The sequence below is a fragment of the Carcharhinus amblyrhynchos genome, chromosome 8, assembly GCF_965287045.1.
Source record: "Carcharhinus amblyrhynchos chromosome 8, sCarAmb.v2.hapA, whole genome shotgun sequence".
Classification (NCBI taxonomy): Eukaryota; Metazoa; Chordata; class Chondrichthyes; order Carcharhiniformes; family Carcharhinidae; genus Carcharhinus; species Carcharhinus amblyrhynchos.
The window spans coordinates 64,709,084-64,731,991 of NC_137331.1; the positions used below are offsets into that span (position 1 = coordinate 64,709,084).

At 41.7% G+C, this 22,908-nt stretch overlaps 1 protein-coding gene across 1 annotated transcript in view; it reads left to right on the forward strand.

The window, feature by feature from the left end:
• Nucleotides 1-22,176, forward strand: part of bpnt2 (3'(2'), 5'-bisphosphate nucleotidase 2) — a 29,513-nt gene extending 7,337 nt beyond the window's left edge. The window contains exons 2-5 of the mRNA XM_080194203.1: nucleotides 908-1,070; nucleotides 10,722-10,817; nucleotides 14,621-14,782; nucleotides 18,956-22,176. Of these exons, the coding sequence (XP_080050329.1) occupies nucleotides 908-1,070; nucleotides 10,722-10,817; nucleotides 14,621-14,782; nucleotides 18,956-19,230 (696 nt within the window). The 3' untranslated portion in view covers nucleotides 19,231-22,176. The remainder of the gene's footprint in view (nucleotides 1-907; nucleotides 1,071-10,721; nucleotides 10,818-14,620; nucleotides 14,783-18,955) is intronic.
• Nucleotides 22,177-22,908: the final 732 nt, after the last annotated feature.

Below are 22,908 nucleotides of genomic sequence, written 5' to 3' on the forward strand. Positions count from 1 at the left end.
CTACCTCACACTAGTCCAGTATTATTCACCTACTGAATCGATCATGTTGCTCAGCTGTCCCTGCACCAGTGTGTTTTGCCTCCCTCTGCTGCCCCTGGCAATGGTCAGTACTTCTCTGCTTAAACGCTACCCTTGCGTCCTGAACCATCTACCAATTTTTGGAGTGTATGATCCTGAAACCTTTCACTTTTATGATGCAGCAGAGTGTGGCTACTTACAATGGAACACAGAGTTTTTTCTTCAGAGTATTAATTTTTGGTGTACATAGTGCAAATGTGCTGATACACTGAGGACCCATGATGGTATAAATAACACACTTCGTTAAAAATCACGAGGGACACTTGCATTGTTATTTTAAAAACATTTGACTTGGAAATGAAGATTGCTTGAATCAACTGCCAAAGTGTGCGCACACTCAAATCAAATTATGTATCATTGCTTCATACAAGTATGAAAAAATTCTATACTTGAGGCTGAACTACTGATGAGGCAAGTCCAAACTCTCCTGTTCGTTTTGCTACAGTATCACCTGAGAGTTTACGTTTGCATACTTCCAACAGGTAGTGTTGGACTGAGATCAGCAGAGGCAAATCTGAGGCTGATTCATCTAACTTGCCTTAAAATAACCCAGATTAACTGTAGTGCTGAGTGAGATATGCTCACTTATCATAGCGCAAAGATTGGATCGCCATCTTCCTACTGTGTAGCTCAGCATCATGTCAGGTGATGTATTTACCCATTCAGCCACAGAGGAACCTTATTTACATTTTGATAACATCTGATGCATTTGTACACTGTGACTTGAGCTGAAGTACCATAAGTATGAAAAGTGATAGTATTAATTTCTTTAATGGAATGGCACACATTGGCCAAACAAATCAATTTATGGAAGTTGAATTTGCATTAGGTGTTCTCTGAAGAACGGAATGTTGGTGCCACACCAGAGATTGCTTCATGGGATCATGCAATTCCAAAGGAAATCCTGGACAAGACATCCATGACTGAAGAAGTGTCTTCTGACAGCATTACAGTCTGGATTGATCCACTTGATGCCACTCAGGAATATACAGGTACAATCTATATTATTGAATTTTGTGTCTGGAAATTAAAAAAAAGCAATAAAACAGTATTTATCAAACAGAATTATTTACATTTTGTCTGGTATTCAGGACGTGTGTCTGAATATCAGACAAAATGTGGTATTTAGATTCTACATTTATGGTCTTCGCTGAACTGCCTGTGGGTGCTTTTTGTAAATCGCGGGTGTGTTATTATTGTCACAAGTAGACTTACATTAATGCTGCGATGACATTACTTGAAAATCTCCTACTTGCCATACTCCAATGCCTGTTCGAGAAGGAATTTAACATGGCCAATGCACATAAGCAGCCCATCTTTTGGACTGTGGGAGGAAACCCATGCAGATACGGGGATAATGTGCAGTCTCTGCACAGATAGTGACCCAAGCCGGGAATTGAATTGAATCCAGGTCCTTGGTGCTGTGAGGCGGCAGTGCAAACCAAAATGCTACAACGTTGCCCTACGAAGCTAAGAACCAGCAGTTTATTGATATATACGATATAAAAATGATGATGCTCTGGGTTCTTGAACATTTCAGTAGATTCTCGGACAAACCGTCCTGGAAATTCCAGGTGACCATGAGGAAACTTGAGTCTGTATGCCATCTGATAGCCAAAAGGTAGTTGGATAAGGTTGAGTGTTGGATCAAGCCCAAGATTCGCTGTGATGACCTTATCTTATCAGCTTTGTCTGTTTTGAGGGGAGCATGAATTGGAAATTAGATTTTGATGTGGTTTTTAAAGCAAGCAAGGAATGGATTTGGTCGCCCAGTCCACTCTAAGCATTGGCTTTGTAACTTTAAGATGGAGTAAAATGTTAAAAGAAAACATTATGATGCACAATAATTTGCATATAAAAAAAATCCATAATAAATTGCACAGATTTTACATTGTAATCTTTTGCCAGACAGCAGGAGGCAAAGTTTGTGGACAGGAACTGGCTGCTAACTGCAAGATTTTTAATTAAGATCTCCCATGTTATTCCCTGTTAATGGGGCTTGGAGGACGCGCTGTTTTAAAATGATATGGATTTTGAGAACTGTTATTTTAAAGATTCTTTTCAGCTTGCTAAAAAGTTTTAAGAATTTTGTGAAGCAAAGTGAGATTTTCTTTAACAAGAGTTGTGGAAGTCAATAGCACAGAATGGTCTTAAAAGAAAAACACATTGGAGAATAAAGTTCATTAAAATGAATGAAAGCTTAGGGGAAAGGAGAAAGAAAACAGAATTAAGGCTATTTAAAAGAGAGATTATTTTCTGTCATTTAATGCCTGCACAGACTGTAAACTAAAGTGTATTTTCCCCTATATATGGCAGTTTGCTGAACTAGTCCAGTAATGAACCAAGATGTGCTCATGTGTAATTTGCTATCCCAGCTTGTCTGTCATGCTTTTAGTTTTCTGCTGTAGTCACGATCTTTTACTACGAAGCATTTATCATCTTCAGTGGTGAATAAGCAGTTAACTTCTGAAAGGTAAAGGCAGAAGAATGGGGTGGAAGCCAGGAAAATATTTGTTTGGTTTTTGACTGTCTCCACTCTCAAATGTCTCCTCATTTTGCTTTTCGCTTGAATGAAATCTTCCCCCTTCACTGGCCCAACTCAAATTCAGCTGTATGGCATTCAACAAAGATAAAAAGATCTGAAGGATTTCCAAGGAGGCACAGATCTTATTGTTTTTCATGCCACTATTGTTATGGGGCACTTTTGGGTTTTTGACATTGTGATTCTTTGGGTAGCATTAAGGTTGTCTGAGACTCCCTTGTTTTCTTGTGCAACAATGACATGAAAAAACTGAACTCTGCTTCATATTGAAGGAACTGACATTTTTACGCATCTTGCCTGCCATTAAGAAAATGGAGATGTTCTAGTCCATGGTTTCAGAATTATAAAGATGAACCCACGTGGTTGCAGCATCTGAAACGGTTAGAGGAGGTATTCATTTTTATTGTGGCCATTCACGCCTGAAGCAACATTAATAGTTTGTTCCATTTGTTTGCCCACTACCAAGATATAGGGGTGGGGCGTGGGGGAGAAAGGTTGCAATTGTTCTTAAGTATTAGAAGTCTGACTTTGACAATGCAATGAATGGGACTTGCTGATGTATGATAAGGCATGGTCAATATGGGGAGGGGGGGTGGTGGGGGCATGCCCTCTGTTTAAAAGCAGCTTGTTATTTCCTGAAGATCTGCTATACTCCTATGATCTTTTGTAACTTGCAGAAAACAACTTTTGGAAGATGTCAGGCAGTGACATGGTGAGGTTAATTTCATATAAGAACATAAGAACATAAGAAATAGGAGCAGAAGTAGGCCATCTGGCCCTTCGAGCCTGCCCCGCCATTCAATAAGATCATGGCTGATCTGTCGTGGCTCAGTTCCACTTTCCCGCCCTCTCCCCATAACCCTTAATCCCTTCTCTTATCAAAAACCCATCAACCCGCTTCTTAAAAATATTTAGCGAGGCAGCCTCCACCACTTCAACGGGCAGAGAATTCCAGAGATTCACCACCCTTTGAGTGAAGAAGTTCCTCCTCAACTCCGTTCTGAACCGCCCCCCCTTTATCTTGAGGCTGTGCCCCCTAGTCCTACTGTCTTTTTTGAGCGGGAAGAGTCTTTCCACCTCTATCCTATCCATCCCATTCATCATCTTATACGTCTCAATGAGATCTCCCCTCATTCTTCTAAACTCTAACGAGTACAAGCCTAGTTTATTCAGCCTCTCCTCATAGCTCAACCCCCTCAACTCCGGTATCAGCCTAGTAAACCTCCTCTGCACTCCCTCCAAGGCCAAAATATCCTTGCGCAGGTGCGGCGCCCAAAACTGCACACAGTACTCCAGCTGCGGCCTCACCAATGCCCTATACAGCTGCAGCAAGACCTCCCTACTTTTATATTCAATCCCCCTCGCTATGAAGGCCAGCATCCCATTCGCCTTCCTGACCACCTGCTGCACCTGCAGGCTGGGTTTTTGCGACTCATGCACAAGGACCCCGAGGTCCCTCTGCACCGTCGCCTGCTGCAGTATGTGTGGGATGTCATTGCATTATTTTATGCTTATTTCTGTAACCTCATCGTTGAATGCCTCTGCCTGAATTGGAGGCAAGAAAGAACTGTTATCTATTTTCTGGTGAAAGAAGAGCATTGGAGCCATGAGGGAATTTGTGCATTTGGCAGATGTGGGGCTCCATTGTGAAATTTTCATCCACGACAAAGCTGAAGCCCATTCATCTAATTGCAATTCACAAGAATTCCCACTTCACTCAGTCAGTGCCTTCTTTGTCTAGTGAGAGCACTGTGCAAGTGTGCAGTTAGTCCTACAATACATAACTTGAGTGTCTGATATTATCTCCTGAGAGTCAGAACCATATGAATCCCGTTTCAGTGTTGTAAATGATATGTCATGCCACGTCCAGCTTGGTGACTTTGCCCTTTGCAAGCATTTAATTGTCCATCCTGATTAGGGTGTGAGCGATAACACAACCTTTGTGCATTTTGCGTGTCACTCTGGCAACTGCAAATACCTTAAGATAAATAAATTTAAGTTGTTTTGCCTTGAAAGAAGAGTCTTGTTACTCCAACTTAATTGAATAGTTTAGCAAAGATGAGGGAATACTCAGGAATAGAATTTTGCTTGGCAGAGACCGAGGAGCCCAAAGACTTTGTATTTTATGTGAGTCATGGGAAGGAAAGCAAATGGCATTGTATTTCCTATGCGGTAAGGTGCACAGTTAGGCTAAAATGCCTGTTAGTCTCACAAGGTGACCTGGGTTTGATTCCTGGCTTGGGTCACTCTGTGAGGAATTTGCACATTCCCCCATGTCTGCGTGGCTTTCCTTTTGTGAGCTCTGCCTCCTTCCACAGTTCAAAGATGTGTGGGTTAAGTGGATTATCCATGTTAAGTTGCCCCTTGGTGTCAGGGGATGAGCTAGGGTATATGCATAAGGTTATGGGGATAGGGTCTGGATGGGATTGTGGCTGGTGCAGACTTGATGGGCCAAATGGCTCCCTTCTGTACTGAAGGGATTTTATGATAAAATCAGAGGGTCACTTATCCGATGTCACCTACCCTGCTTATTTTTGCTATATGTACTTGAAGTTTTTGCGGCTTATGATCCTGCTTGTTCTAGTGAATACTTATTTCACGTCAGAGGTATTCACCTGCTGACAAGGCTGTTCAGTTCCTTTCTGGTTGACTGTTCCTCTGATGGACCTGCAGTTCTGTTTTCTTTTGCACTAGATCTTTCTGGGTTGGCACTTGACAGAGAAAGCAATAACCTCTATGTAGTGGAAAAGCTGCACAACTTTGTTCTTTCATGGGGTGTGGACATCACTGGCTAAGCCAGCATTTATTGCCATCCCGAATTGCCCTTGAGAAAGCTGTGCAGAGTTGCTGCCTTGAACCTCTGCAGTCCATGTGGTGCAGCTGTACCCATGGTGCTGTTAGGAAGGGAGTTCCAGAATTTTGACCCAGTGACACTGAAGGAACAGAGCTTGGAGGAGAGGTTCCTGTGTGTCTGCTCCCCTTGTCCTTCAAGGTGGTAAAAGTCACATGTTTGAAAGATGCTGTTTGGTGAGTTACTACAGTACGTCTTGTAGATATTACATTCTGCTGTCACTGTTTGTGTTGGTGGAGGGAATTAATGTTTAAGATGGTGGATGGGGTAACAGTTACATTGTCCTGGATGATGATGCTTAAGTGTTGTTGGATTGCACTCTTTCAAGCAAGTGGAGAATGCTTGACTTGTGCCTTTGTCGATGGTGGATAGGCTTTAGGGAGGCAGATGATGAATTACGTGCCGCAGAATTCCTAACCTTTGACGTGTTCTTGTAGCTGCAGTATTTATATGGCTGGGGGGATTTAACGACGGTAATGCTACTGAATTCAAGGGGACGTGGTTAGAGTCTTTCTCATTGGACATGGATATTGCCTGCCATTTGTGTGGTGTGAACGTTACTTGCCACTTACCGCTTTGAACTCGGACAGCTTTAGTGTTTAAAGAGTTGCGATTGGTACTGTTGCACCTAATTTGCCAAGGAAGGTGAGTGACCTTTGCATGGTAATAAACCCCTTACTGCACTAGTATTGTGGAAAATAGTATTCCGAATAAAACTTTTATTTGTTAGCCAAAAAAAAATGCATAAGCTCACTTACTACTTGTACAGAATAATACCATCCGTTCATGTGGAGGTAATCAGTCTCATCATGGTTGTGTATTGAGTCCTGGGCTTTGGGTCCTCCTTTCAAATATTGTCCTCAGGTCCTCATCTCTGAGCACTGAGAGCTCATTATTTATACCTTTTGCCTATATGATTCTGTGTTCCTCAGACTAGTCTCAACTATTTGTTTCTACTATAATCTTTTCTCAACTAATTGATTCTATTATAATCTTGTCTTGCCTAATTTGATTCTATTTAACCTTCCAGAGTCCCACTTATCTTTCCGAATGCTGATTAACCCCGACTGGTTTCAGTCAACATAACTACTAGCCTACTTCAGTTTTTCTATATCTAATGTTAGTATGACCAGGCAGAGGATGAGGCTAGTCCATTGCACTGGAGGCCTGCGATTGTGGTTTGCCCAGGCTAGGGTATAGTAAAGGATCTGCGTAGCCTATGAGATTAATAAGAGACTTTGCCTGATATGAGTCGCAAAAACCCAGCTTGCAGGTGCAGCAGGTGGTCAGGAAGGCGAATGGGATGCTGGCCTTCATAGCGAGGGGGATTGAAAATAAAAGTAGGGAGGTCTTGCTGCGGCTGTATAGGGCATTGGTGAGGCCGCAGCTGGAGTACTGTGTGCAGTTTTGGGCGCCGTACTTACGCAAGGATATTTTGGCCTTGGAAGGAGTGCAGAGGAGGTTTACTAGGCTGATACCGGAGTTGAGGGGGTTGAGCTATGAGGAGAGGCTGAATAAATTAGGCTTGTACTCGTTAGAGTTTAGAAGAATGAGGGGAGATCTCATTGAGACGTATAAGATGATGAATGGGATGGATAGGATGTAGGTGGAGAGACTCTTCCCGCTCAGAAAGGATAGTAGGACTAGGGGGCACAGCCTCAAGATAAAGGGGGGGCGGTTTAGAACGGAGTTGAGGAGGAACTTCTTCACTCAAAGGGTGGTGAATCTCTGGAATTCTCTGCCCGTTGAAGTGGTGGAGGCTACCTCGCTAAATATTTTTAAGACGCGGGTTGATGGGTTTTTGATAAGAGAGGGGATTAAGGGTTATGGGGAGAGGGCGGGAATGTGGAACTGAGCCACGACAGATCAGCCATGATCTTATTGAATGGCGGGGCAGGCTCGAAGGGCTAGATGGCCTACTCCTCCTATTTCTTATGTTCTAATCAACTTTTTGGCTAAGATGAAGCATTAGATCAAGCCCGGGAGGGAGTGCAATGCCTCATCCTGTCAGCTTGAATTTTGTTTGATCAGGCCCAAGATGAGATACAGAGTCTTGTCAGCGTAGATCTTGTTTCTTCCTCAAGTGGGGACCATGATTAGGTTTATTTGGAATCGGCTTTTTTGATTAGAAATAAAGTACCGAAAGGGAGAATAAAAGAATACAGGTTATATATTAAGCTTGATCAAATTTCTAGGGCCTATAGTACTGAGTGTTCTGTAATCGTAGGTGAATGTACCGCTTCTGACCTTATAGAAGGACTGCCTTTGAAGAAACACCTGAAGATGGTTGCCTGAGGACACTGCCCTGAGGAGCTCCTGCAGCAATGACCTGCGACTGAGTGGCTGTTTCAATTCAATCCTCTATCATCTTTCTTTATGCTAGCAATGACTCCAGCCAGTGGAGAGTATCCCCCACCATGGTCCCATTGACTCCAGTTTTGCTAGGGCTCCTTGATGCCACATTCAGTCAAATGTTGCCTTCATGTCATTCCCATTCATGTGTCGAATGACAGCTCTTTGGTTCATGTTTGGACCAGTGCTTTCATGAGGTCAGGAACTGAGTGGCCCTAGTGGAACCCAAACTGAGCATTAGTGAGCAGCATATCAACTGAGACACATCTGAGGAACATAGCCGAGAGAATATGAATTTTGGTTTTACAAGTTTGTGTCAGGTTTGAATGGTGGACCAGTGGAAGATTGACTGTTGCAAAATCAGAGTTGGCAGTGGTCCTATTTAGCAGCTATTCGCTTGAGGTAGCTGTACCAATCCGTCCTGGAGAAGACTGATTGCCTTCCCTAGCTGGAGTAGCTCCAATGTGAGGTAAGTAATACATTTTATAAAATCTTAGCCCTGTGGAGAATTCTATTTTAGACCAGCTTTCACTGTTGATCCTTTGCAAGCTCAGGCAATGTAAATAATTCTGTTTCTGGAATTTGGAAGGGGACCTCTGACTTTGGGCAAGAGTTCCTGTTTGCTGCCCCCAGCAGAGTGGAACCCCAAGATTTTAAGGCTGTTCTTTGATTGTGTGGGTTGTTTTCCCTAAGCAGCTCATATCATCCATGAAAACCTGGCAATGGAGGACATTTAGATTTCCTTTAATCAATGTGACCTTCATTGTGAATGAGACAAATGATGCTTTGGAGCAACCAATATTGTGAATACATACATTGAGAATTATAATTAGTTCTTCCATTATTTGCTCCTTAATCAGTATGAAGTTGAAATTTTCACTGGAGGTGCTCGTTTCCAGGGTGAATGTGGGAATGGGGTACTTCTTAATTTATACTGTTATTTTGTGAGGGGTGTGGGATTGAGTCTCCCACAAAAATACAAGATGTGGAGATGTCGGCGTTGGACTGGGATGGGCGCAGTAACAAGTTGTCACCAATACCAGGTTAAACTCCAGCAGGTTTATTTGGAATCACGAGCTTTCAGAGCGTTGCTCCTTCATCAGGTAAGTAGGAAGCCATTCACCTGATAAAGGAGCAGCACTCCAAAACCTCGTGATTCCAGCTAAACCTGTTGGAGTTTAACCAGGTGCTGTGACAACTTCTTATAAAAATACAACATTTTGGGCTGAGGGATGCAATGAGAGTTGCTGCAGAAAATACTTCTGGATAAATGTGGTCAATTAATCACAACAATTACTAATCAGTAATGAATAAGACTTGATTCAGACATCCAGTTGGTTCTGGTTATATAGCTTTGGTATTTAAATAGTGTAATTTAGTCTGATTAATCTGTTATCCCGGTGAAAGTCAGTGTATGCTCCTGGCCTTCCTCCAGCTTTTAACATGCAATGGTTCCAGATCTACCTGCTCCAACACAACAAGTACGCCTTTTTATTCATGGGGCGTGGATGTCGCTTTATTGCCCATCTCTAATTACCCTTGAACTGAATGGCTTACTGGGACGTTTCAGAGGGCATTTAAAAGTGGGCATATACCTGGTCTGGCATGTAGGCCAGACCAGGTAAGGACGGCAAAGTTGTTTCCCTAAAGGGCATTAGTGAATTAGAAGGGTTTTTATGACCGACAGTTATTTCATGGTCATCATTAAACATTTAATTCCAGGTTTTTATAATTCACATTTCAAATTCTGCCATGATGGAATTCAAACTCGGGTCGCCAGTGTATTACCCTTGATTGGCCAGTGACAGTACCACTATGCTACCAGTAATAGTTTCTCCTTCCATGTTTGTAAAGTGCTTTTTGTTCCATATGCATATGTCGCATATTAATGATACGTTCCGTAAATTTGGATCCAGCTCTGACATGTTGAAAACAGGTGGAGATGCACCTTTAAATTAATTACTTGCACAGTAATATGCAGAAACCATATCAAACATTGAAATAGATCTGATACAATCTTGCCCCTAATCATGTGTGTCATCTCGGGCTTAATTGCGTGGGAATTAATTATCTGTCTGTCAGTCCGCAATGCAGTGTATGCCTCTAGCAAGAACAAAGCAAAAATAGAATGCTTTATATGGGAAGAAGGTGGGATCACTAATTTTTACTTATTGCAGTATACAAATAACACACTACATTCGGTATATGTTACAAACATAATTTTGGAAATTGGACTTTATTTATTACATTACAGCAGGTTTTGTTCTGCAGAATATCAGGTTACAGTGCAAGAGCAAATTAGTGCAGATGCTGGAAATCTGAAACAAAAGTAGAAGACACTCAGTGGCTTAGTCAGCATTTGTAGAGAGAGAAACAGAGTTGCAGGTCAACAACGCTCATGTTTTAGATTCCAGTGCCTGACAGAAACAGTGCGTCTACTGCAGGCTTTGCAGCAGTTCAAGTGGAATCCTGATGTGAACATCCTCCTCACTAAATTTATTAACTAGATGTTTACTGCTATTTGAAGAAGATAGTACTACTGCTTTCACTGTTATAACAGTCTGTGTAAAATTCTTAGGCCTGAGAAAATCAAGTGTGAATTTGCAAGGCTCAGAAATAAACTTAGTTGCTGCGCGTAGAAAATCTTTGTAGTCTGAGCTCCAGTTCTCACATGACTTAATTGAACTTCTGGAATCCAACACTGCATTTCTAAAGTGTGAATTAGCTTTTCTTAAGGCATGATTTGAATATTTTTAGTGTTATCTTTAAATGGAAGTAGAAAATTAAGATGCAATTTCTGGCTGCAGTGGAATAAATTGGAATTTAAAATGAATTGCATTTTGTAGCACCGAAAAAATATATAGGTAACATCGCTTTTTTTTTATCATCTTTGTGCAGAAAAACTTTTACATTATGTCACCACTATGGTGTGTGTAGCTGTGAATGGAAAACCAGTGATTGGAGTAATCCATAAGCCGTTTGCTGATTTTACAGGTATGAAAAGCAATTCTATACTCATTTTACTGATTTTTTTCAATGTTTTTTCCTACTGTATTTGTAGAATTATAGGTACCATTTTATAAATATATAAAAAGGAAGAGGCTGGCTAGGGCGAACGTTGGTCCTTTAGAGGATGAGAAAGGGGACCTAGTGGTAGGGGATGGGGATATGGCTAAAGTATTGAATAACTTTTTTGTTTCTGTCTTCACGGAGGAGGACGTGAATAATTTGCCGGGTGTTAGTGATGGAAAGATGGTAGGACTGGAGGGTCTTAATGACATTACTGTTACTAGAGAGGCGGTGCTCGACAGACCGGAGGGGCTGATTGTGGACAAGTCCCCAGGACCGGATGGAATGCATCCAAGGGTTCTGAAAGAAATGGCGGAGGTGATAGTGGATGCCTTGGTGGTTATTTTCCAGACGTCGCTGGATTCCGGGGAAGTGCCGGATGATTGGAAAACGGCTAATGTTACGCCGTTGTTTAAGAAGGGTGCCAGGCAAAAGGCGGGGAATTATAGGCCGGTTAGTTTAACGTCTGTGGTAGGTAAAATGTTAGAATCTGTCATTAAGGAGGAAATTGCAAGGCATCTTGAAGGGAATTGCTTGATAGAGCAGACGCAGCACGGTTTCATTAAAGGGAAGTCGTGTCTGACAAATTTACTGGAGTTCTATGAGGATGTGTCTAGGGCGGTGGATAGAGGAGAGCCGGTGGATGTGGTCTTTCTAGATTTTCAGAAGGCGTTTGACAAAGTACCTCACAAGAGGTTATTGCAGAAGGTCGAGAGACATGGAGTTGGGGGTAGGGTGTTAGCGTGGATAGAGGATTGGTTGTCAAATAGGAGGCAGAGAGTGGGGGTCAACGGGTGCTATTCGGATTGGCGGATGGTGACTAGTGGAGTGCCCCAGGGGTTGGTGCTGGGGCCTCAGCTTTTTACCATTTATATAGATGATCTGGAGGAGGGAACCGAGTGTAGGGTGTCGAAATTTGCTGATGACATCAAGATTGGGGGAACGGCAAATTGTGCGGAGGGTGTGGAGAGTCTGCAGAAGGATCTAGATAGGCTGGGCGAATGGGCCAGGAAATGGCAAATGGAATTTAATGTTGGCAAGTGTGAGGTGATCCACTTTGGTAGGAATAATGGTAGGAAGGACTATTACTTACGGGGCGAAAAACTGCAGCAGGCGACGGTGCAGAGGGACCTCGGGGTCCTTGTGCATGAGTCTCAAAAACCCAGCTTGCAGGTGCAGCAGGTGGTCAGGAAGGCGAATGGGATGCTGGCCTTCATAGCGAGGGGGATTGAATATAAAAGTAGGGAGGTCTTGCTGCAGCTGTATAGGGCATTGGTGAGGCCGCAGCTGGAGTACTGTGTGCAGTTTTGGGCGCCGCACCTGCGCAAAGATATTTTGGCCTTGGAGGGAGTGCAGAGGAGGTTTACTAGGCTGATACCGGAGTTGAGGGGGTTGAGCTATGAGGAGAGGCTGAATAAACTGGGCTTGTACTCGTTAGAGTTTAGAAGAATGAGGGGAGATCTCATTGAGACGTATAAGATGATGAATGGGATGGATAGGATAGAGGTGGAGAGACTCTTCCCGCTCAAAAAAGACAGTAGGACTAGGGGGCACAGCCTCAAGATAAAGGGGGGGGCGGTTTAGAACGGAGTTGAGGAGGAACTTCTTCACTCAAAGGGTGGTGAATCTCTGGAATTCTCTGCCCATTGAAGTGGTGGAGGCTGCCTCGCTAAATATTTTTAAGACGCGGGTTGATGGGTTTTTGATAAGAGAGGGGATTAAGGGTTATGGGGAGAGGGCGGGAAAGTGGAACTGAGCCGTGACAGATCAGCCATGATCTTATTGAATGGCGGTGCAGGCTCGAAGGGCTGCATGGCCTACTCCTGCTCCTATTTCTTATTTCCTATTTCTTATTCCTCAATTTTAAATCTAGTCAGATCTCTGGACTCAGTGGTGAAACTTTGTAAAATGTCTGGGAAATTAGTTGATACTGCACTAGCTCATGTAAAAATCAAATTTCTGAAACCAATTTTTTAGGTCAAAAGTCATGGGCCAGAATTCCACCCGCACACCCACCCTGATTTTGGGGGTGGGTGAGGCTCAGAGAATGGCATTTTCCGTTGTCCTCGGGCATGATTGTATGAAACTTGGGCAGATGTGCCTGTGGAATTCAGCTTGTGGAATTTACTTTTACACAAAAATAATGTTTTTGATTGCTGTAAGTGGGTTCTTGACTTGGGTCTAAAAAGACGGTCACAATGAAATAAATTGAACGAAAATGACACTTAATTGATTATTTAATATTTATACATTTCATCCAACACAATGTAAATACCATAAATTATCTAGAAAAGATTGAAATCTTTCAAAATACCCAATCATCATTTGAATTGCCAAATAATTGGGCCATGTAATCTGATTACATAGCATCGTCATATGGATCTTTTTCAAAATGGTCATCATCATTCATAGCACCAGTAACTTTGGCATCACCATTCATCAAATAGTCATCCTCTGATGAAGACACATATATTCCAAAGCCTGTACATGATTTTTTGACAAGTTCGTTCGATGCACCTATGATCCATTGACATGATATTGGTAATGAGGGCCCTTGCATATTTCCACCCTATAGTTAATGATTTTTTTTTTGTCTTTCAACATCCAGTTGTTTCGCATTTTAATGTTACTGTTCTCAGAGATTTCATCAACAACGTGAGATTTGAACATATCCCAGATGAGCAAACTTTTTTCTTTATGTAACACTCCTGGTCTCAAATTCCACATTCCTTTTGATCCATTTCTTTCAAACATCTTCATCAAGTTGATCTCTCTCCTGAATATTGGTGACAACATCTTTCTCAAATTTCTCTGTGGGGAGTGTTTTGTGCTTGAATACAATGTCCGCTTTAATTTTGTGCTATGTGCCAACTGTGGACTGTGCCCTCTTGTGGCTAATAGTCTTTACAAGGAGGGTTTTTTCCACCAATCTTGGTAGCAGTCTTGCTGGCAGGTTCAGTAGTGTTTCAGTGCAGTTCAGTTGATGTACGTTCTTCTCTAGATGCTGGATGTCAAAACAATGGAATTTGATTATTTTATCATTGAAGTCAGGTGGCACACTGAAATGTTTGTTTTCTGATGGTAGTGAATTGTGCCTTTTCACAAATTTTGTGCATTTCCTGAGTCTAGTGCTGAATTCTGAAATACTGTCTTCCTTCGCTTCTCTGAGGGCATTGTCAGGTGGCTCTGTGGGTGATAATATTATTTAACTGATGCTTGTTAACTCATTCTGCCACTCTACTTCAAATCAGACCACTTGCTCAGTCTTCGTCCACTGATGCACTTATTCTTCAGCATCTTTCCTAGTTGGTTAGATATTTTTCTCTAGCCTTCAATTATTTTCTTTCTTAGTGGATACTACAGTTTGCATTTCAAATTGAGCTGTGTACTTGAGTCTTTCTCAGAGGCATAGTAAATGATCATGTGATATACACTGATTGAGAAGTAGCTGCTAGAATTAGAGGGAAGATCTTAAAGGTTCCCGCACATGCCTTTAAATTACTGGTGAGAATTAATAATCATAATTCAGTTTGATCCTTGGAAAGCTAACATTGACTTTTACACAAGGTATATGAAAAATTCAGTTTTTTAAGGCAAAACTTAAATGGGCTTTACGTTTACATAAGATTGATAGCATGTACAGTTTCTCAATATTAGAAAGGCATTGTGCTACGATATAGAACAGAATCTCCTGCTACTTGAACGTTAATTCTTTCTTTGTCTGACAGCCTGGGGAATGGTACATGGAGGATCAAATGTCAGCATGCGTAAATCATATAATGAGAAGAAACCAAAAATTATAATTTCCCGGTCGCACACAGGCACAGCAAAAGCATTTGCCCAAAATGCATTTGGAAATGACAGTGACATTAAAGAAGCTGGAGGGGCAGGTAAGATTGGTTAGGAAATCAGAATTTTTTTTATTGTAATTCATTAAAATATTATTATTGAAAATTTTATATTGGATCAATTCAGTAGCTGACATTTATGTAGTGAGATGATAGCAATACAAACAAAAGGTGATGAATGATTTTGTTCCCGCAATTTCATTGGTCCAGAGAAAAGTAATGTGTGTACCCTTTGGCGCGACAAATCTGATCAGACTTGTTGAGTTCAATGTGGCAAAACTACATGCTGTTAGTTTGCAGAAACGCTGATAGTCAGGTAAGGGTACTATGGTCTAGATCTTCCAGTCAGTTGCCTGCAAAGTTTTCTATCACCTGATGACACTACCCATTTTCAGCTGTAGCTTCTGATCCTGGCTGAAGCAGAAATTGATCAGTGCAGTCTCTAAGATAAACTCCAGCAAGTATAGTAAATTTGGAGGAAGGAGAAAACGTCCGCTTTTCACGACTGTAGCTGCCATATTCAGGTAAGTTTAATCGACTGAGTGGGTGTGGTGGGTAAGCGCTCATTGGGTCTAGTCATGAGGTGCTGGTCAGGGACTGTTAGTTGGGTTTTGCTGAGGGGCGGTGGGTGGCATGATGAGTAGTTGGCTGTGATTTGGCAGGGAGAGGGGACATTAATCAGAGCATTAATGCAATAGGGACACAGCATACTATAGTAAAGGAACTAGGACAGAGGGAGTTCAGTTATGTTGAGTTCCAAGGGAGTAAGATGAGGTGGATGGCCTCTGCTTTAATGTTTGAAGTATTATAGGTAAAACTGATGAGTTAAGGGTTTGAATTGGCTCATGGAATTATGATATTGTTGCCATCATAGAGACATGGTTGAGGGAGGGGCAGGATTGGTAACTCAACTTTCTGGCTATAGGATCTTCAGGCAAGGCAGTGAACAGTGTAAAAGAGGAGGTAGAATTGCGTTATGAGTTAGTAATCATTCACTGCAGTAAAGAAGGGCAATATTTTGATATGGGACAGTAAAACAATGGCCTGCAAAAAAAGTGTTGAAATGCGGAAAGGCAGATTTTATTAAAACAAGACAGGATCTTGCTAAAGTAAATTGGGAACAGCTTGTGAGAAAATTTACAGCAGAGCAGTGAGGGGGTGTTCAGAAAGGCAATGGGGAGAGTACAGGCCCAACATGTTACCTTTAGGATGAAATGTGGGAGCTACAAGTCTAGTGAAATCTGGAGAGCGAGGAATACTCAGGACTTGATAAGAAAGAAAAGAGGCTTTTAGCATATACAAAGGGAGCAAATCAGCAGAAGCCTTAGTGGAGTATAGAAAGTGCAGGTTGAGCTTAAGAAAGCAGTTAGGAGAGCAAAGAAGGGGACACGTAAAAGTACTGGTGGGTAAGCTTGGGCAGAATCCCAAGATATTCTGCATATTGGGGGCGAAGAGAATAACCAGGGAAAGAGTAGGGACCAAGGGAGCAATTTGTGCATGAAGCCGGAGGACATTGGTAGGGTGTTAAACAAGTATTTCATGCCTGTCTTCACCCAGAATGTGAGGATGTAGGTACAGAGTTTGGGGAAAGGGACTGAGGTTCTTGAACAGTTTGACATAGTATGTGAGGAGATATTAGAGGTTTTGGCATGCTAAGAAGTGGATAGATCCCAAAGTCTGGATGAGTTGTATCCCAGGCTGCTGTGGGAGGCAAGGGAGGAAATTACAGGTGTTCTGACCCAAATTTTTAATTCACTTTTCAGGATAGAAAAGTGGCAGAGATAAACCAGGGAACTGCAGACCAGTAAGTCTCTCAACAGTGGTAGGGAAACTATTGGAGAAAATTCTGAAGAAAACTCCACTTGGAGAGGCAAGGTTTGATCAGTCAGGATGGCTTTGTCAGAGAAATGTCATGCCTAATGAATTTGAATTTTTCAAGGAAGTGATTTAGGTGTGTAGATGAGGGTAATGCAGTTGATGTAATTTATATGGATTTCAGCAAAGTCTTTGACAAGGCCCCACATGGGAGACTGATTTTTAAAAAATAGTAAAAGTTCAAAGTTATGCCAGTCATTGAAACTAGAAATAGGATTAGGCCATTTGGCTCTTCAAACTTGCTTTGCCATTCATTTTGATCATGGCTTATCAAATTCAATATCCTGGTTCTCTTCTCTCTCTCTCTCTCTCTTTCCCCTCCCCCTGTATCCCTTGATCCCTTTAACCCCAAATGCTATATCTAATTTCTTCTTGAAATCAGGCAAAATTTTGGCCTCAACTACTTTCTGTGGTAGTGAATTCCGCACATTCACCATCCTCTGGGTGAAGAAATTTCTTCTCATCTCAGTTCTAAAAGTTTTGCTCCTTATCCTCAAACAATGACCTCTAGTTCTGAACTCCCCCACCATTGGGACCATTCTTTCTGAATCTATCCTGTCTAATCCTGTTAGAATTTTATAAGTTTCTAAGAGATCTCCTCTCTCTATTCTAAACTCCAGTGAATATAATCCTAACCGACTTAGTCTATCCTCACATGACAGATCTGCAATTCTCAGGAATCAGTCTGGTAAACCTTCGCTGTACTCCCTCTACAGCAAGGACATCTTTCAAAGAACAACACAGCATGGGAAACAGGCCCTTCGGCCCAACGAGCCCGCGCCGCCGTCCCACTGTCTCAGTGACCTATTCATGATTTTAGTCTACGCCTAATGTGCGAGGATCAGGGAGGTCCAATTTAGGGACAATTTAGTACCCAATCAATCAGCCTAAAGATAAGGACACCAGAACTGCACACACTACTCAATTTGTTGACCTCACCAACATCCTGTACATTTACAGCAAAACATCCCTCTTCCTATACTCAAATCCTCTCGCTATAAAGGCCAACACACCATTTGCCGCCTTTAATACCTGCATGCTTATTTTCAGTGACTTGTGCATGAGGACACCAAGGTCTTGCTGACTATTCACATCTCTCTACTTACACCCATTTAAGTAATAATCTGTCTTCCTTTCTTGTTACCAAAATGGATAACCTCACATTTATCCACAATATACTGCATTGGCCATGCATTTGCCCACACGCTCAGCCAGTCCAAATCACACTGAAGCATCACTTCATCTGGTTAATTGGATTGGCCATGCTAAATTGCCCCTTAATGTCCAATAATGTGTAGGTTAGGTGAATTTGCCATGGCAAATGTGCAGGGCTACAAAGATAGAACACGGAGATTTAGTGCAGACTAGATGGATCAGATGGCCTTTTTCTGCACTGTAGTGATAAGAACATAAGAACATAAGAAATAGGAGCAGGAGTAGGCCATCTAGCCCTTCGAGCCTGCCCCGCCATTCAATAAGATCATGGCTGATCTGTTGTGGCTCAGTTCCACTTTCCCGCCCTCTCCCCATAACCCTTAATCCCCTCTCTTATCAAAAACCCATCAACCCGCTTCTTAAAAATATTTAGCGAGGCAGCCTCCACCACTTCAACGGGCAGAGAATTCCAGAGATTCACCACCCTTTGAGTGAAGAAGTTCCTCCTCAACTCCGTTCTAAACCGCCTCCCCTTTATCTTGAGGCTGTGCCCCCTAGTCCTACTGTCTTTTTTGATCCTGTGGCTCTATGTACACATGAGATTCAGGATAAATTGGCAAGACCTCAAACTGGCCTAGCAGTAGGAAACAGAAGGTGGTAGGAGAAGACTGTATGGCTGGAGGCCAGTGTCCAGTGGCATGACCACAGGGATCAGTACTTGGTCCCTAATGGTTTATAATATATATAATGGGGAATGATAAGTTTGTGGATGTCACAAAGATTGACAATTCCCAGGTATATCTCGTGTTGCTTCCACAGGATCCTGACACGCATCTTCCAACATACATCCATCCCATCTCTGATCCAGAGACTGGAAAATTTTGGCCCACATTTTCAAGTGCATTACTGCTTGAGTACTTGGCATCCTATTCATCTTTAATTTTTTTGAGTGTCACTGGTGGCATTTGAATGTCATTTTGTATACTGATTAATTGTCATGTAAAAGCAGTGCAAATGCTGATGTAGCTAAGATCAAGCATACTGGGCAAATGTTCAAATCCTTTGCTTGTGAATAATGGAGCAAAATCCAAACCATTCAGAACTTTTTATTATATCTGCTTCAATTTTTGAGTTCATAAAGTTTTCTGCCAGAAGAAAATTTACCAAAATCTTGTCTTTTTTTAGGTTATAAAGTGCTGTCCTTGCTGAACATACCTGATGATAAACAGCCTGACCATGCTGATGTTTACCTTCATGTAACTAATATCAAGAAATGGGACATCTGTGCTGGCAATGCCCTTTTGGAAGCACTTGGTGGTCAGATGACTACTCTCGAAGGAAAAGCTATTGACTATGCTGATACTGAGTTGAATGACGGTGGAATTGTTGCTAGCATTGGTGTCTCCCACAAGACATTGCTTGAAAGGTTGCCAAACTTGAAATCTATTAAAACCCTGTAGAGTTTCCCAACTAGTTGTTGCAATGTAAAAGCAAAAAAGTGTTCATAATTGTCATGAATTAACTTTTATCCTGGTTCTCTTTTGGAATCGTTATGCTGGTGTGTGTGTGTGTGTATGTGTGTGTGAAGGCAAGATTAGGTGTGAATGGCAATGTAGAGCAAGAATCTAGGTTTTCGTAGGACCCAATCCTGACTTTAAAATTGCAGGTTTGACCCGAATTTTATATGAACTTCGCTAAATTTAATGTATTAATGTGAATGTTTATAAAATGTTTAAGTTAATAACTTATGGTTGCAGAATTATGGAACCTATAGTTCTAGGTCCATTAGATTTAGCTGATGTTTAAGCTACTGTTTCAAGAATTAGATTTTTTTCCCTCTTCTAACTCAGAGAGATGACTGTTAAGATTAAAAACCTTTTTTTTAAAAGACCTCTACACAGACTGGTATTTAAATGAACCACATAGTGAAATGTTTTTGTTTGTTATGTCATATAACACAAGCCCCATAACATTTTGAGATGAGTAAAAACTCATAAGATTTTCTGTTGCTGAACTATTCCTCAAAGCTTTCTTTTAAATGTTCAAAATTCATGACTTGTTATATGGAAATTCAATATTTGTTACAGCACTACTGCTTTGTTTAAACTATTACTGAATATTTAGCAAGTTCCAGTTGGGCAATAATGAATGAAGAGATATGTGAGCACCTTGGAGAGGGTAGTCTTAGCAAACCCAGGATTTCTTCTGCGGTTCCCCCATTAACTGAAGATGCTGCTTACTTTGTGATTACCTTTGGTACTTTTCACAAATGCTGGTCTTTGTGAATGAGCCTTCAGTTTGTGACAGGCTGTTAACACTTTTAGAGGGCACTTCTGAGTTATGACTAGGAGCAGGAACTTTGAAACCAGCTGTAGAACTTCTATTATTGCCCCCTTTGAAATCAGCCAACTCTGCACACACTGAGAACTGAATGTTGAGAATTGTGCTACATACCATTTCAGTTCAGTGCCATTTCAAGTGACACGTTAACACAGGCTGTATAAGGCACTCATCAGGGATTGTTCTGCATTTAAAAACCTTGTTATGTGGTCACTTTTTCAATATTAAAAAAAAAGTCCATTACAGATGTAACTTGTAGTTCAAGCACAATTTTTTGACTTTTTGAATAATTGTTGAAAGTAAATGTTGAATGAGCAATTGCAAAAAAAAGGCACAAAGCTGGGAGAATTGAAGCTTGGATCAAACGATTGAGTGCATGTCCTGGGAATTTTGTAGATCTGTAATTGAGCAGACGTTGCTATTCTACTCGTAGTAGTGCCACCTTCAACTGAATGCAGCAAATCTTTGTTTTGACTTTGTTGCTTTGTTTGTATCCTTTCGTTATTTGTCTTACTGTCTGTATGCTATTTGTGTTTTCAGACAAAGCTGCATATTTATTCATTGGCCTAGTTCTTCTATGTAGATTGAGGCATTTGTGACATTAGGAATAATGCTTTCATTTTGTGTGCTATTGCTTAAAAATACAACTGATGACCTTGCACCATTTTTTAAAGATCTCTTCCGTACAATAACAGTTTTCAGTTGTTAAAGCGTTCCAATTTTGTGTTCTTGCACAGCTTAAGACCTGAAGTAGAAAGTGCTTTAGTTTTCAGCTCTTTGCAATGGTTGCATTGTGTCATACTATTTTTTTATTAGCTTAAGTTCTCTACAGTTTGAAAATGTTTCTTGTTCCAATTATGTAACAGATAAACACTTCTAGTTTTGATTGTACCATTGATAAAAGTTCACATCTGAGCCTTTTGAATGACTCCAAAAGCATTCAGTATGATAGCCAGACCAGCAAATTCCAGGTTTATTCCCCTGTCGTAGTAAATGACCAAATTCAGACCAGTGGTTCAAGCATCGCAGTTAGCCTTAGTGACTCATTAGTGTTAAGGAAGGGGCATGGAGCTAGGGCTTCCACTGAAAACAAAATCCATACGAAGAAATTTGGTGTACCCACCTCATTTCCGTAATTGTGATGCTAGGCCTTACTGCTCCTGCATGGTTCCTCTGATCTCGAAGCTATCAACAACCACTCCACCCTGCAGGAGGGCAGCGTTGTTTGCTGATATTGTGCTCCAGGCAGGCTGCTTCTCTTAAAGGCTCACTGTCTAATTAAAGGAAGTCACCTGAAGTCATGCTGATACATCATTTCAAGTTATCTCAGCAGGTACAGGAGATGCTGCATTAGTGCTGCAGTAAAAGCTCAATCTGAAGTCATGAAATCCATGGTTGCTACTACACAGGTACAGACTGCTGCCATCATGATGTGCATGTCAGTACTGGAGAACATGCAGGCTGTCAGCATCCCAGCAATCTGCTCCAGCAGGTAATTAGAATTGCAGAGATGCCACTTAGTGGCATGGTCCCATGGACAATCTGACCGCTCCTTTATATTGGGATGATGGCAGTGGTGGGAGTACAGTTGCAACACCACCACTGTCCTTGTTGTTTCTTATGTTCTTATGGTGTCTGTCAACCGGCCAGTCTAGACTGCTGCTGCCGGTGCTGAGCTGGTGCAGTCCGACCGACACCAGGATCTTAAGGCCAGAGCTGCTTGAGGGCATGTTGCAGGCCATCTGTGGGCTCCCCCAATGAAAATCCACAGCCATCCTCAGCCAAGTGGATATTATAGTGTAGGAGCACTACGACAGGCAAGGACAAGATAGGCCGTAAAGGAATACATAAGAATTAAAGTTTTATTGCTGTTTACATAGTTGGATGTGTTATTGCATAAATGTTTCATTAAGAATTTTATGATGGCTTTATTCCTGAATGTTGGGCACGAGGATGTTGAGATTATGGAATGTGAATTGGGGGTGAGAATTGGTGGTTTCGCATGAAGATGGAGAATTTGTCTGAAGTTGAAGCAGAGCCCCACAATGCATTGTGTGAACTCCTCCAGTTATACTCACTTCCTGCCATTTCTCTCCTCCTCCTCCCCCCCCCCCCCCCCCCCCCCGGCCCAAAATAAAAAGATCCGGGATGTTTCCTTCCTGCATTTCATCCCCCCTCTCTTCAAAGAGCTTGACATCACTGCCTGCTCCGTCACACTTCCTGGTGCTGTTCCAGGCCAGTGACCAATTATAAACTTGTTAGGTAAATCATCTGTTTTAATTGAAAACAGAAAAGGCTGCAAATATTCAGCAAGTCAAGTAGCATCTGTGAAAAGTAGTTAACATTTCAGTTGATGACCCTTCATCAGAGCAGTCATCTCTCAGCTGTCTGAAAGCTGCACACAACTCTTCTAGGATCCCAACAGACAACTGTCATCGACTGTTTAAGGAAAAGTTATTGGAAACCATCTCACCTGCAACTTGGGGCATGCCCCTTTAATTTGCACAGGTACAAGTTCTCTTATACCTACTACTTCATTTTTAGTGAGGACACAAAAATTTGTAGCTGAAGCTGTATAAAGTATGTTTAAATCCTCGATTTCCATCAGTCAGTTTGGCTGTGTGATGTCAGAATAACATAGGATCAAGCTGTTTGGCATCTTCTGTGTGTGCCATTCTGCCCTCAACCCATATGGTACATGCTGGAAGCAGCTGGGTCACAAATCACGCCTAGAAAAAAGAGCAACGTACCACATCTAGCTCATACTTTGAATTCTTGCAGCCTGTTACCATCTAGTG